Here is a 15,464-nt window from a genome sequence, read left to right as displayed (position 1 = left end):
ATTTGTCCTTTTGGGAGGATCCTGTCTACTGTGAAAGCTTCAGAAAAGGTTTTGTAATCTGTTTCAATTACAATGGTTAGCACACAGAGACTCCACCATTAGGAAACTCTCCTATTTAGAAACAAAGACTATCCAATCCCAGTCCTCTTTATCTCTGACTGTTATTCATCACTCCTCTGATTTTCTCCACCCTCTTCATTAGGGTGAGCAAAATTAAAAACTTTGGCTAGCTAACTAATTATTAGTGTCAAGGAGTTTTATCTTTGATATTTAAAAAAGAGCAAAATGCATTTCTGGGCTTCTCCTACTCATTCTTCAGTTTTTCTTTATCTGTTCTTTCTGAACTTTAATTTTATAAACAAACACATTTCCCTTCAGTTTGACTTTTTGGAAGCCCTTCCTTTTCTTCCGCTCCTCAGCAGTGTATCTCTCCATTGTCCCCTATGTTCTTTGCCTTTGGGATTGGTGGCTGCATCTGCCTGCATGGCTGCTTGCATGGGGACAGCCAGGCCCTGGCTTATTCTTGGCCTTCTGGGATGCAGAGCGTTTTTGCTTCTTTTTCCACCCTCTTAGAAGGGAAAGAGAAAATTACATGATGCTCTGACTGTGTGTGTCCAGGAAAGGCCCTGTGAGCATGAAAGCCCTGGGTTTTTATTTTCATTCAATTCCACTTGAATAGAGGCACTCAGCTCTTTTTTAGACTAGAGCTGGCTATTTTGCATAAAACAAAGAAGTTATACATTAGCATGGGGTAGCTGGCTTTTCTCAGTAGCTATCTAGCAATGACTAGAGACAATGGTTTAATTATAAGCCATCACAGTTAAAAGACTCATAACCCACACACAATACCTTATCAAAATTTCACCATTCCTTTGGAAAGAGGTTTAAACTGGTTTGCGGATCTAATGAAGAGCCTACTTTGTCCTTTCCATTTCCTCGTTGCTCCCAAAGCATCTCAAGCCTACTTTAGCCTCTGGCTTTTGCCAAAGCTGTTCCCACAGCCTGGGGTGCCTTCCCTCCTTTCATTGCTTATCTATTATTTACTTCTCTTTCAAAGCTCTTTTCAGGCACTTCCTCCTTTAAGAAGGTTTTTGGGTTTTTTGCATCTTTACAGTTTCAGTCCACGGAGCTCTATGAACATTCATTTCTAGTACACATAATTTAACTCAGATTATTCTTCAGTTATATGAGTTGGTGGTCTTGTCTTTTTTTGCAGAAATGAGCATTGGAGAGTAGAGACCACATGTTACTCATTTTTGCATTTTAGCCCCTAACACAGATCCCGGCAGCATAAAATTCTGTTGAACCAACGAGTGATTGAATGTTAGGCATATGGCAGGTACTCAATAAATAATTGTTGAATGATTGATTAAGGGGCCATTGTAGGAAATGCTCCATAACCTCATTCACAGCATCACCACTTTAATGCTGTCTGTACTGTCTGCAGAAGTTCAGTTAGAAACTACCTACCCTCATGTCTTCCTCTAGCATTGGCTCCTTTCCTCTCCCTCCAGTGAGTTGGATAGCAAAGGGGTAGATGACCTAAAACAGTAGAAGATATGGAGGATTAGGAGGAATAAACAGACAACTGGAAAATATTTTTAAATATAATCTTGGTTAGGAATTGTATTCAGCTCTACAGGCTGGGAATTATATATCATAATTATTACATGAAAAATGCGGGACACGAGCCACAGCTACTGAAGTCCTCGCGCCTAGAGCCAGTGCTCCGCAACAAGAGAAGCCACTGCAATAAGCCCACGCACCGCAACGAAGAGTAGCCCCCGCTCGCCGCAACCAGAGAAAGCCCGTGCAGCAACGAAGACCCAACGGGGCCAAAAATAAATAAATAAATTTATTTTTTAAAAAAGAAAAGAAAAATGCGGGACAAATACTGACTGAGAGGCATGGTCTTGTTCACATGTGAAACCACTGAGCACAGTGCCTATTTCTAAGGATGGCAGGGCGTTTTGAAGTGAGGATCCCATGCAGCCTCTGGAGGAAGGCAGTCTTCACCCAAAGAGAAGGTTTCACCCGGAGGTCATCTACAGAGTCAAGATTCAGGATTGTGTTTGGGAGGAGGACCTGGATTAGCACCTTAGTGTGCCTCCTCCATGGCCAATTCTCTCTTTCCCCCTCTCTCCAGGGTTACTCCAAGGCAGACAATTGTGAACAGCACAGGGAGGGAGGAAAGCCGCTCTGCACTCCTTGGGGTCCCACCTCAGCCTCCTAAGGAGCAGCCTTCTGGCAGGGAAAGAGCCTTCCAGACTGAGAAGCTAGCAGGATCTTTACTTGAGATTTTTCTCTCCAAGTTGTTCAGGTGATTAAGGCTGAAGTATAATTTTACTCAGTTTTTTGTTTTTTTTTTTGCGGTACGCGGGCCTCTCACCGCTGTGGCCTCTCCCGTTGCGGTGCACAGGCTCTGGACGCTCAGGCTCAGCGGCCACGGCTCACGGGCCCAGCCGCTCCGCGGCATGTGGGATCTTCCCGGACAGGGGCACGAACCCGCGTCCCCTGCATCGGCAGGCGGACTCTCAACCACTGTGCCACCAGGGAAGCCCCTGAAGTATAATTTTAAGTCAACTCTGTTCTCCAGGGAACAAGCGAAGAATGATTTCACTCAATTGTTAAAACTTTGTAATATGATTTGAGAACCATAAGGGACAAGGTAGGTAGTGGCAGATAAATACAGATGAAGGGGGACCTTGTTATTCTATCTGTAGGCAGCAAGAGGATGATGAAATAACAATAATTGAATGAATGGATATATGTACAGCATGATGCTCCACCATTCATTAAATATTTACTGAGTACCAACTATATGTTAGATGTAAAACAAGTCCTTGTCTTCAAGAAGCTTACAGTGAAGTGGGGAAGGAAGGATTCATTTCATTTTACTTTATTTTATTTATTTTGATCAGTATTTTAAAATTGAAGGATAGTTGATTTACAATGTATTAATTTCTGCTGTACAGCAAAGTGATTCAGTTATATATATATATATACATATATACACATACACATATATATATATACTTTCTTTTTAAAAATATTCTTTTCCATTATGCTTTATCATAGGATATTGAATATAGTTCTCTGTGTTATACGGTAGGACCTTGTGTATCCATTCTATAAAAGCTTACATCTGCTAAGCCCAACCTCCCACTCCATCCCTCCCCCAACCCCTTTCCCCTTGACAACCACCAGTCTGTTCTCTATGTCCGTGATTCTGTTTCTGTTTCATAGATAGGTTCGTTTTTGTCATATTTTCGATTTCACAGGTAAGTGATATCATATGGTATTTGTCTTTCTCTTCCTGAGTTACTTCACTTAGTATGATGATCTCTAGTTGCATCCATGTTGCTGCAAATGGCATTATTTCATTCTTTTTTATGGCTGAGTAGTATTCCATTGTATATATGTACCACATCTTCTTTATCCATTCATCTGTCAATGGACATTTAGGTTGTTTCCATGTCCTGGCTATTGTGAACGGTGCTGCTATGAACATAAAGGTGCATGTATCTTTTTGAATTAGAGTTTTGTCTTGAATGGGATTGCTGGATCATATGGTAACTCTATTTTTACTTTTCTGAGGACACTCCATACTATTTTCCACAGTGGCTCTACCAACTTACATTCCCACCAACAGTGTAGGAGGGTTCTCTTTTCTCTACACCCTTTCCAGCACTTGTTATTTGTAGAGTTTTAAACGATGGCCGTTCTGACTGGTGTGAGGCGGTACCTCGTAGTTTTGATTTGCATTTCTCTAATAATTAGCAATGTTGAGCATCTTTTCATGTGCCTGTTGGTCATCTGTATGTCTTCTTTGGAGAAATGTCTATTTAGGTCTTCTGCCCATTTTTTGATTGGGTTGTTTTTTGTTGTTGAGTTGTATGAGCTGTTTGTATATTTTGGAAATTAAACCCTTGTCAGTCACATCGTTTGCAAATATTTTCTCCCATTCTGTAGGTTGTTTTTTCATTTTGTTTATTGTTTCTATTGCCTTGGGAGACTGACCTAAGAAAAGATTGGTATGATTTATGTCAGAGGACATTCTGCCTATGATCTCTGCTAGGAGTTTTATGGTGTCATGTCTTATGTTTAAGTCCTTTTGAGTTTATTTTTGTGTATGGTGAGAGGGTGTGTTCTAGGAAGGATTCATTTTAAATTTGAAGTGTGTCAGTGTAGCAAATAGGTGTTGAGGTAGAAAAATTGAGGGCAAGAGGATCTATGTAAATAGAATGGTCAGGGAAGACTTCTCTGGAGAGTGACATTTATGCTGACACCTGGTGAATGAACTGAGCTCATCACAGTCAAGGCTGGAGGAAAAGCAACTCTCCAGAGGAAAGAACAAGGGCAAAGGCTCCATGTTGGGGAAGAGCTGGTGTATCCTAGTACCAGAAGGAGGTCAGTGTGTTTGGAGGGTGGCGGAGGAAGGGCAAAGGCAGGAGCTGCTGCTGGACAGCTAGACCTGGGCCAGACAAGGCAATTTGCAATCAACTGTGTCTCTCTTAGAAAATCAAATGCTCTTGAAATCACCAAAGGACACTGGGGATTAAGGTAAGGCATTTGAGTTTTATCTGAAGATTAAAGGGAAGCTACTAATGAGTTTTAGGGAAGTGACCTGACCCCATTTATGTTGGATAAAGATCACTCTGGCTGCTGTGGGAGGATGGGCTGGAGGTGGGCAAAAGGGGGCTCAGGAAGGTGGGTGAGGAGACCATCACAAGTCATCCACGACAGATGCTGGAGACCTGAACCAGGTGGGAGCAGTGGAGATGGAGAGAAGAAGTTGATACTAAGATTTGTTTTCAAGAAAAAAATGATAGAGGTTAAATGTATATGTTCCTTTTCAAAAGTGACAGAGGTGCTATAAACTTGAAAGTCTCCATGAATCACTGAAGGTAGCCCCTATGCCATGTCTTCTCCCATAAAGGGACCAATGGACACCTCGGAATCAGATTGGGAGTTTCCTTTAGAGAGGGAAATGACCATGGACTCACTAAAGGGCGTTCCTTTCAGAAGACTCCTTCTGAAGTCATCCTCTCTAAAGGAGAGTAGGTGAGTGGCTTCTCCTGGTTCTGTGAGCATGGCAGAGCAGCTCCTGTGGCCAGAGAAAGCCTTCCAATCTCTTTGAAAGGCGATGTTGGAAGTCACTGGTGTGTGTTGAAATGGTGAAAGGCCGAGTGGATACATGTGTGTGCACACGCACACTTGTGTGAGACCAGCCTGTCTGCTATACCCCCTTTCTGTGTAAGGACTGGATTTCAGGGACCCTTTAGGAGAGAAACAGGTAGGCCCGATAACAGATACTAGAATTGATGTCAATACAGAAAATGGGGATTTGCATAATTAACTGAAAAAATAAAAAAATATGACCACATGTAGCCACATATCGCCATGGGTTTGTGGAGCAGTTGATATATTGGTTACAAATAGATAGATGGTTGGATGGATGGCTGAATGAATGAATGAATAAGTTTATTTCACAGCAAGGGAATTTGGAATAGTTTGTTTTGTGGTCTGAACAAAGCTAGATACTATATACACCACATATCTGTAATTTACCTTCCACTATAGAAGGCCTTAGACCCTTTACATGTGCAATGTGAAGATTCTGAGATTCCTAAAATAGTGTAACTCTCAATTATCTAATGCAATGTTGGAGAAAGATAAAGGGAGAACGCTAAAGGAAGTAAGTTGGGCACTGAGACCAGAAGTCTGCAGCGTGGTGTAATAATAAAATGGGAAGGAACATTACCATTTATAATTCCTATTGCTCTATAAAAAGGCAATATCCTAAGAATGTTGTTTGTTGAGCAGCGTGTGGTAATTTAAGACTGGAGAAGCTGGGACAGGGCTAAATTCTCTTTTTAAGAAAGATGTCGGTAGTGTCATAATGGGGTAGGTAGGGAGGAACCCAGAGGCAGAGAATACTGGAACCAGTGGGCAGAGGCATGGAAATGTGGAGAGGGCATGAGAAGATTGGAGATGAGAACCTAGACAGCCAGTGAAGATTTCTGTCCTGCTGGGATGTGACTCCCGATTCAGGCTTGGTCCTAGGCAAAGCTGTGAAGTTGGCCAAAGTTGTCTTCCCACCTCTCTTCCTCTCCGAGTCTACATCCCCCCTGGCAGCTCTTTCCCTGCCACATGCTTCCACGCTGTCCTCAAGGTGAGCAGATCTGTACACTGGAAGTGCACTTGACCTGGAACTGGAAGGTCTGGATTCCAGTTCTGACCCTGCCACTCACCAGCAGTGGTGTGATCTTAGGCATGTCCCCTTAACCTCTGAGATTCTCAGCTGCCCCTATTGAAAAATGGAGATCAAAATATTAGGTACTGCATCTCAAACAACTGTTATGAGGCTCAACTGATACGATGCTTGCATAAGTGCTTTTTAAATATTATAATCTCTCTACTTATTATAAAGGCCTATTGCCCCTCCACCCTCGCCAAATAAACTATGCATTACTCAAAATGAAATACCTGCATTTTCCTCTTATCTGTCATCCTCACATCCTTTAGTGAGAAGTCCTCAGCCAGCTTTTGGCAGAATTATATGTAATTCTCAGCATGTTGTGTGCCATTATTAATTTTGGCTCGAAGTGCTTCTCATGGGGATTTTTAATTGTATTTTATTTTAAAATTTTTAATTAAACATTAAATAAATACTTATGTGTATTTATAATCTACACGTAAGATAAAAGGACAACTGTAAAATGAACACACATGTACCTACCACCCAGCTTAAGAAATAGGACATCAACACTGTTGATGGTCTGTGTGTGCCCTCTCCAACTCCATCTTCTTTCCCCACCTGAACTAACTGCAGTCCTGAATTTTCTGAGCTTATCTTTCCCTAGCTTTCCTTTATAGTTTTACTATATGTGTATATGTTCCTAAACAATATATTTTTATCTTTGCACATTTTTGAACTTTATATAAATGGCATCAAATTGTGTATATTCTTTTGTTACTGCAATATTATGTTTCCGACAGTCATCCATGTTAAAGTATGTGGTTATCATTCATTCATTTTCACTGTTGTATAGTATTCCACTATGTAACATTGCTTTTTCCAGTACTTTGTGGAGAGGCATTTCGATTGTTTTCAGTTTCTTCCTGCCAATTTCTAGCAGTGTGGCTATGCATGTTTTTGGACATGTCTCTTTTTTTTTTTTTTTTTTTTTTGCGGTACGCGGGCCTCTCACTGCTGCGGCCTCTCCCGCTGCGGAGCACAGGCTCCGGACGCGCAGGCTCAGCGGCCATGGCCCATGGGCCCAGCCACTCCGCGGCATGTGGGATCCTCCTGGACCGGGGCACGCACCCATGTCCCCTGCATTGGCAGGCAGACTCTCAACCACTGCGCCACCAGGGAAGCCCTGGACATGTCTCTTGGACACACATGCAAGAGTTTCTCCAGGGCACATGCTAGATTTAGTGGTTTTAGTACGTTGTGGGTTATGCAGATCTTCAACTTCATTAGATAATATGAAATTGTACCAATTTATGATTTCACCAGCAATTTATGAGAAGTGACATCGTAATAATAATGTGTCTTGCAATTCATCAATATATTTCTCCTTTTATTATTAAAGTCTTTAATTTTTCTCAGTACAGTTTTATTGTTTTCAGACTTGCATATTCAAGTCTTAAAAATCTTTTGTTAAATTCACCCCTCAGTATTTCATATTTTTTGGTGTGGTTGTAAATGTTTTTTTAAAAAATTCAATTTCTGATTGTTTATTGCTAGCATATAGGTTAGCATATAGGCTTCTCTATAAGAATCTTGTATTCTACAACCTTACTACACTTATTCATTAATTCTGGGAAGATTTTTGGGTAGATTCCTTAGGATTTTCTACATAGATGATTATATCATTTGCAAATAAATACAATTTTACCTCCTCCCACCTCCCAAACTGTGTGCCCTTTTTTTCTTTTTACTGAGGTGCAATTGACAAATAAAATTGTAAGGTATTTAAAGTGTACGATGTGATGATTTGATAGATGGATATATTGTTAAAGGATAACCCCAGAGTTAATTAACATATCCATCACCTTACATAATTACCTTTTTATTTTGGTGAGAACATTTAAGTTCTACTCACTTAGCAACTTTCAATTATACAGTACAGCATTATCAACTATACTCACCACTTTACACATTAGATCCTCATACCTTATTCATCTTATAATTGAAAGTTTGTACCCTTTTACCAACCTCTCCCTATTTTCTCCACCCCAGCCCCTGGCAACCACTTTTCTACTATCTGTTTCTATTAGTTCAACTTTTTGTTGTTGTTGTTCCACATATAAGTGATATCATGCAGTGTTTGTCTTTCTCTGTCTGGCTTTTTTTACTTAGCATAATGCCCTCCAGGTTCATCCATGCTGTCACAAATGTCAGGATTTCCTTCTTTTTTTACAGGATGAATGATATCCCATTATTTATATATACCACATTTTCTTTATCTGTCAGTGGACTCTTAGGTTATTTCCATACCTTGGCTATTGTGAGTAATGCTGCAATGAACATGGGAATACAGATACCTCTTTGAAAAAATGATTTTGTTTCCTTTGGCTGTATATCCAGAAGTGGGATTGCTGGATCTTACAATACTTCTATTTTTAATTTCTTAAGGAATCGCCATACTGTTTTCTATGGTGATAGTTCCAGTTACATTCCCACCAACAGTGCATGAGGGTTTTCTCTTCTCCATAACTTTGCCCACATTCGTTATCTCTTTTCTTTTTAGTAATAGGCATCTTAACAGGTGTAAAGTGATATCTCATTGTGGTTTTGATTTGCATTTCCCCGAGGATTAATGATGTGAATCACCTTTTCATTTGCCTGTTGGCCATTTGTATGTCTTCTTTGGAAAAATGTCTATTCGGGCTCTTTGCCCATTTTTAAATTGGGTTGTTTATTTTTTTTTGCTATTGAGTTTATGTGTTCTTTGTATGTTTTGGATATTAACCCCTTATCAGATATATGGCTTGTAAATACTTTCTCCCATTCCATAGGTTGACTTTTCACTTTGTTGATGGTTTCATTTGCTTTGCAGACACTTTTTAGTTTGATGCAGTCTCCCTTGTTTATTTTGCTTTCGTTGCCTTTGCTTTTGGTGTCATATCCAAAAATCATGGCCAAGAGCAGTGTCAAGGATCTTACTCCTTATGTTCTCTTCTAGGAGTTTTAAGGACTCAGGTCTATGTTCAATCCATTTTGAGTTGATTTTTTGTGAGTAGTGTAAGATAGGGGTCCAGTTTCAGTCTTTCGCATGTGGATATCCAGTTTTCTCAACACCTATTGAAGACACTATCCTTTACCCATTGTATATTCTTGGCTCCTTTGTTAAAAATTAATTGACAAATATGCATAGGTTTATTTCTGGGCTCTCTGTTCTGTTAACACTGAGTTTTTATGCCAATACCATATTGTTTTGATTATTATAGCTTTGTAATATAGTTTGAAATCAGGAAATGTGCTGTCTCTAGCTTTGTTGTTCTTTCTCAAAATTGCTGTGGCTATTCAGGGTCTTTTGTGGGTCCATACAAATTTTAGGATTGTTTTGATAAGGATTGCATTAAATTTGTAGATTGCTTTGGGTAGTATGGACATTTTAACACTATTAATTCTTCTAATCCATGAACACAGGATATCTTTCCATATATTTATATCTCCTTCAATTTATTTCATTAATGTCTTATAGTTTTCAATGTATAGATCTTTTACCTCCCTGGTAAAATATATTCCTAAGTATTTTATTATTTTTGATGCTATTGTAAATAGGATTGTTGTCTCAATTTCTCTTTCTGATAGTTTGTTATTAGTGTATAGAAATACAACCTATTTTGTGGTGATTTTGCATTGTGCAACTTTACTGAATTCGTTTATTAGTTCTAACAGTTTTTTAGAGGAGTCTTTAGGGTTTTCTGTATATAAAATGTCATCAGCAAATAAAGACAACCTTACTTCTTCCTTTGCAATTTGGAGTCTTTTTATTTCTTTTTCTTGCCTAATTCCTCTGGCTAGGATTTTCAGTACTATGTTGAAAGAGTACTATAAAAGTGGAAAGAGTGGGCATCCTTGCCTTGTTCCTAATCTTAGAGGAAAAGCTTTCACCGTTGAGTAAAATGTTAGCTGTGGGCTTGTCATATATGGCCCTTATTATGCAGAGGTAGGTTCCCTTTATATCAGCTGAACAGACCAATTACTAGTAAGGAGATTGAATCAGTAATCAACATCCCCCACCAAAAAAAAGGAAAAAAGAAAGAAAATCCAGGACTAGATGGCTTCACTGGTAAATTCTACCAAACATTTAAAGAAGAATTAATACCAGTCCTTCTTAAACTCTTGCAAAAAAGTTAAGAGGGGAAAATACTGCCAAACTCATTTTGTAAGGCTAGTATGACCCTGATACCAAAGCCAGACAAGGACACTACAAGAAAAAAAGTTATACCTAATATCCCTGATGAACACAGATGCAAAAATCTTCAAAAAAGTTTAACAAACTGCATTTAACAGTACATTAAAAGGATTATTCACCATGATCAAGTGAATTTATTCCATGGATGCAAGATGGTTCAACATCCACAAATCAAGAAATGTGATACACCACATTAACAAAATGAAGGATAAAAATCAAATGATCAGGACTTCCCTGGTGGTCCAACAGTTAAGACTCTGCACTCCCAATTCAGGGGGCCGGGGTTCGATCCCTGGTCAGGGAACTAGATTCCGCGTGCTGCAAATAAAGATTCTGCATGCTGCAATGAAGATCCTGCACACTACAATGAAGATCCCACGTGCTGCAACTAAGACCCAGCGCAGCCAAATAAATAAATAAATAAATAAATAATTTTAAAAATCACATGACCATCTCAATAGATGCAGGAAAAAGCGGTTGACAAAATTCAGCATCCTTTCATGATAAGTCTGCATGCCTTTTATTTCTTCTTACCATTGCATTGTATGGGATCCTATAGTACAATGTTGAGTAGAAGTTGTAAAGTTCTTGTTCCTAATCTTAGGGGAAAGCATTCAGTCTTTCACCATTTAGTATTTTACTGTAGGTTTTTCATAAGTATCCTTTATCAGCTAGAGGAAATTCTCTTCTATCTTAGTTTGCTAAGATATCTCTTCTATCTTAGTTTGCTATACAGTTTTTTTTTTTTTAATCATGAATGGGGGTTGACTATTGTTAAACGCTTTTTCTGCATCTATTGAGATGATCATATGGTTTTTCTCCTTTATCTGTTAATGTAGTGAGTTACATATGATTGACTTTTGGTTGTTGAACCAATCTTGTAATTGTGGGATAACCTCCACTTGGTCAAGGATGTATTACCTTTTTGCTATGTTGTTGGAAATAGTTTGCTAAAGTTTTTTTAAGAATTTTAAAATCTTTGTTCTGAGGGATATTTGTAACTTCTTTCTTGTCAATATGTTTGTCGGATTTTGGTCAGGATAATGCTGGCTTCATAGGTTAATTTGGGAAGTGTTTCTTCCTCTTCTTCTGTTTTCTGAAAGAGTTTTATAACATTGGTATTATCTCTCTTTAAAGTAATTAGTAGAGTTAACCATGAGGACATCTGGACCTGCACTTTTCTTTTTGGGGAAGTTTTTAACTACAAATGCAATTTCTTTAAAAGATATAGGACTGCTAGAGTTATCTATTTTATTTTGGGTAAGCTTTGGTAGCTTGTGTCTTTCAAGAAATTTATCCATTTCATCTAAGTTGTCAAAAACATTAACATAAGTTGTGCATAATGTTCCCTTATTACTTTTTTTTTTTTTTTTTTTGTGGGATTCCGGCCTCCCCCTGCTGCCGCCTTTCAGCGGCCATGGCTCACGGGCCCAGCCGCTCCGCGGCATGCGGGATCCTCCCAGACCAGGGCGCGAACTCGGTTCCCCTGCATCGGCAGGCGGATGCGCAACCACTGCGCCATCAGGGAAGCCCTCCATTATTACTTTTTAATGCCTATAGAATTCATAGTGGTATCCACTTTCTTATTCCCCTTGTTGGTAATTTGTGTCTTCTCTCCTTTTTCCCCTACTTTCTCCCAACCTCAAGTCCAGCAGAGAGACTCTTCCACCAGTTCCCAAAAGTATCTCAGCACTGAGACTTGCTTGGTTTCACTGGCCTGATTTTAGTGATATGGCCATTCCTGAGCCAACAACCATGGTCATGCTCTGACTGGTTAGGGATGAAGTCACCATCACCCCAGCTACATGAACTGAGAGGGGGAAGGGCCTTACTGAGAAAGATCAGGGACCTACTACTTTAAGAATGGGAAATGGATGCAGGCAGATAGAAAGTACATATGGCCATTACAGCATTTATGGGTTTTTTCCTAATATAAAGAAGTCTAAAAATTTTACATAGCCAAATTTGTAAACTTATTTTTATATATCTTCCATCAAAAAAGCTCCCTACATATCTTTAATAAAATAATTTTTACCTAAATTTTCTTTTTCATGGTTTATATCTATCTACTTAATTCATCCTGAATTTATTTCAGTTTAAGAGATGAGGTGAGGATCTAACAACTTTTTCTTCAAGGTACTAGGTAATCTCTTCATTTACCTTCATTTATTCAGCTTATTCCTTCAGTAAAACATAGTACCTGATACTTAACATGGTACTTAACTTTGTACCAAGCCCTGTGCTAAGCATTCTAACATATATTAATACATTGATATTTATAAGGATTCTATGAGGTAGATACTATTATTATCTCCATATATATCTGAGATGCAAAGAAATATTGCTTACTCAAGATCAAATGGCTAACAGGTAGCTGAGATCTGAATCTAGGTTTCTAGTAGCTGTTCTCAGTCTTTGTGCTATACTGCTTCTAAAAATCATTGATGTCCACAGCATGCCTTGCAGCTACTAGCTTTGCAGCTAGTAGGCGTCTGTTGTACCCATGCATATTATTGTTCTTACCAGTTGGCTTGTACCAAGAATCAGTTGTTTGTTTCTAAACTTTGATGTAATAGTTGGACTTGTTATTGTAATGACATTTTAACTAAATAAAGATAAGCCAATGAAATACGAGTATAAAAACAAAGCTATTTCTATGAAAATGAAGTCAGTTCCTTTCAATAGACTCCATATTGGAATCTATTGAAAAAAAATTGACTATTGAAAAAAAATTTGTTGACTGAGGTGTGGGCAAGGACTGTGAAGACTGGCAAAAGACAAACAAAAAGCAAAAATTCTAGAATTCTGCTCACAGATAGTTTCTTAAGCATCTTTACAATTTTTGTGTTGCTGAAACCAATCTTAAAATTTCATATTATGAATGTGGTTTAAACAAGAAATACTACAACAGTCATTGTATTCATTCTCAAAGAAAAGGATATTTATAGACTAGTGAGTACATATGTGTTTCTAGGTTTTAATTTCAAATAAATATTTAAGGCACATATCATATTTAAATTGATATTCTGCTCTAACCTTTCCCCCACCCAAATAACCAGCTGTGTACTAGACCTCAATCTTTTTAAAAGGAAGTCTTCTAATGTGGTTAGCCAGTAGTCTTGGCATCGTTTATTGACTTGACCTTCTTTACTGATTAGAAAGTCTACTTTAATCATCTATTAGATCTTTATGTCTACTCTGCATTATCTTTCTAGAGTATGCAATTCCACTGTTGTATTTGTTTGTTTTTAAGTTAGTGTTTTTAATACCTGATACTTTTTTTGTTCAACATTTCTTGGCTATTCCACCTCATTAATTTTTCTGTATATATAATATTTCTGAAGTCTATCATGAATATATTCTTACTGAGAATATTTTTATCAATTTTGAAATGTTCTAGTGAAGAAGGTATGCTAAGTTTATAATTATAACTTAAAAATGAGGCAAGATTAAGAAACTCAGGTATGGGCTAGGGTCAGAAACATTAAGACATACCAGACATAGCCTGTGGTATGCTGAGCTTTCTGAACTCTGAGAAGACTGCGTGAGCCAGTAATGATGCATGTGAGAAACCACTGTAGATTAGAGGACATGCTGAAAACTGTCTAGGAGGGAATAGTTCATGGAGATCAGGACAGAAGCTGCGTTTGCAGAGGTTCAGGCAAGGAGGTAACTTCCTCCCCTCCTCTCAGGTCCGGTAAGAGAGGACCTGAGAGAGGGGGAGGACCTCTTCCTCTCATCTTTGTAAGAAGAGCTTGTTCACCTGCTCCCTAAACACCTGCTTCACCTGTTTGTTCCTCAGGGTGCAGATGAAGGGGTTGAGCATCAGGGTCACCATGGTATTGAGCAAAGCCACCACCTTGTTCCTGTCCTCACCCTGGCCACCCTTGCCTGACTGGACATACATGAAGATGCAGCTGCCATAGAAGAGAGAGACAACAGTGATGTGGGAGGAGCAGGTTGAGAAGGCTTTCTGCCTCTCCTTGGCTGAGGGGTTGTGCAGGATGGTGTGGAGGATGTGGCCATAGCAGGTGGCCTTCACGGACAGAGTGCCCAGTAAGCTGAAGTTGGCCAAAATAAAACCCAGAAGCTCAATCAGACTTATGTCTGCACATATGAGTTCCAGGAGTGGAAAGTTGTCACAGAAGAAATGATTAATGATATTGGGGCCACAGAATGGCTGCTGAAATATGATGAAACTTGGAACAATGATGGATAAGGAATCCTGTCATCCATGAACAAAGAACTACCTGGACACAGACCCTTTTGCTCATGATGGTGACATAACACAAGGGTTTACATATGGCCACATACCTGTCAAAGGACATCACTGCCAGTAGGAAGAATTCTGCGGTTCCCAGGAAGAAATAGAGGAAAAACTGAAGAAAGCAACCTGCCAGGGAGATGGTCCTGTATCTTGTCAGGATGTTGGACAGCATCTTGGGAAAGATGACCGAGGTGAACCAGATCTCCAGGATGGCAAAGTTGTGGAGGAAGTAGTACATGGGGGTGTGGAGGCGCCTGTCCATGAGGGTGAGGACCACGAGGAGGTTCCCCAGTAGAGGAGGTAGGTCAGGAGGAGCCCCAGGAAGATGAGCATCTGCAGCTCACAGGCATCTGAGAGCCCAGCAGGACAAACTCGGTGACAGTGGTGTGCTTCCCCATGGCTCCTCTGACCTCTGCTGGGGATGGCCAATCAGAGGTGTGCTGCACCAGGAGTCGTGATGTTCTGGGGATCTGAGGACGTTTGGAATTGATAGGAAAAAGTGGTGAGTGTTGCATTTTGAGTTGAAGGATTCCTTTATTTTTGTTTTATAGAGCTCGCTTGGGGCTATCTGTCTCATGTATGGTCCCTGGTATGTCTATGTGTTAGAGGCGAGAGTGGTGTTGCGGGGGGCCTAAGTAAGGCCCCAAACCAAAAATTATTCTTGCTTACTTTTGTTAACCAAAATTTTATTTCTGATTCCTCAACAATTACTTTTCCTCTAACATTATACCCTGCTTTCACTACCTTTCATTTTTATCTTT

General features: G+C 39.4%; 1 protein-coding gene and 1 long non-coding RNA gene across 3 annotated transcripts in view; one reads left to right on the top strand and one right to left on the bottom strand.

Moving 5' to 3' along the window:
- LOC114487128 (uncharacterized) overlaps nt 1–15,464 on the top strand; it is a 119,475-nt gene that overhangs the window by 43,914 nt on the left and 60,097 nt on the right. The window lies entirely within an intron of this gene.
- Nucleotides 14,173–15,168, bottom strand: LOC102992903 (olfactory receptor 49-like). The gene is given in 4 exon segments (XM_024133350.3): nt 14,173–14,649; nt 14,651–14,997; nt 15,000–15,059; nt 15,062–15,168. Coding segments are annotated over 4 exon segments (924 nt in total). The 5' UTR covers nt 15,102–15,168.

The sequence above is a fragment of the Physeter macrocephalus genome, chromosome 11, assembly GCF_002837175.3.
Source record: "Physeter macrocephalus isolate SW-GA chromosome 11, ASM283717v5, whole genome shotgun sequence".
NCBI lineage: Eukaryota > Metazoa > Chordata > Mammalia > Artiodactyla > Physeteridae > Physeter > Physeter macrocephalus.
The sequence above is the reverse complement of the archived record's forward strand: the minus strand, read 5'-3'. Positions and strand labels throughout refer to the sequence as shown.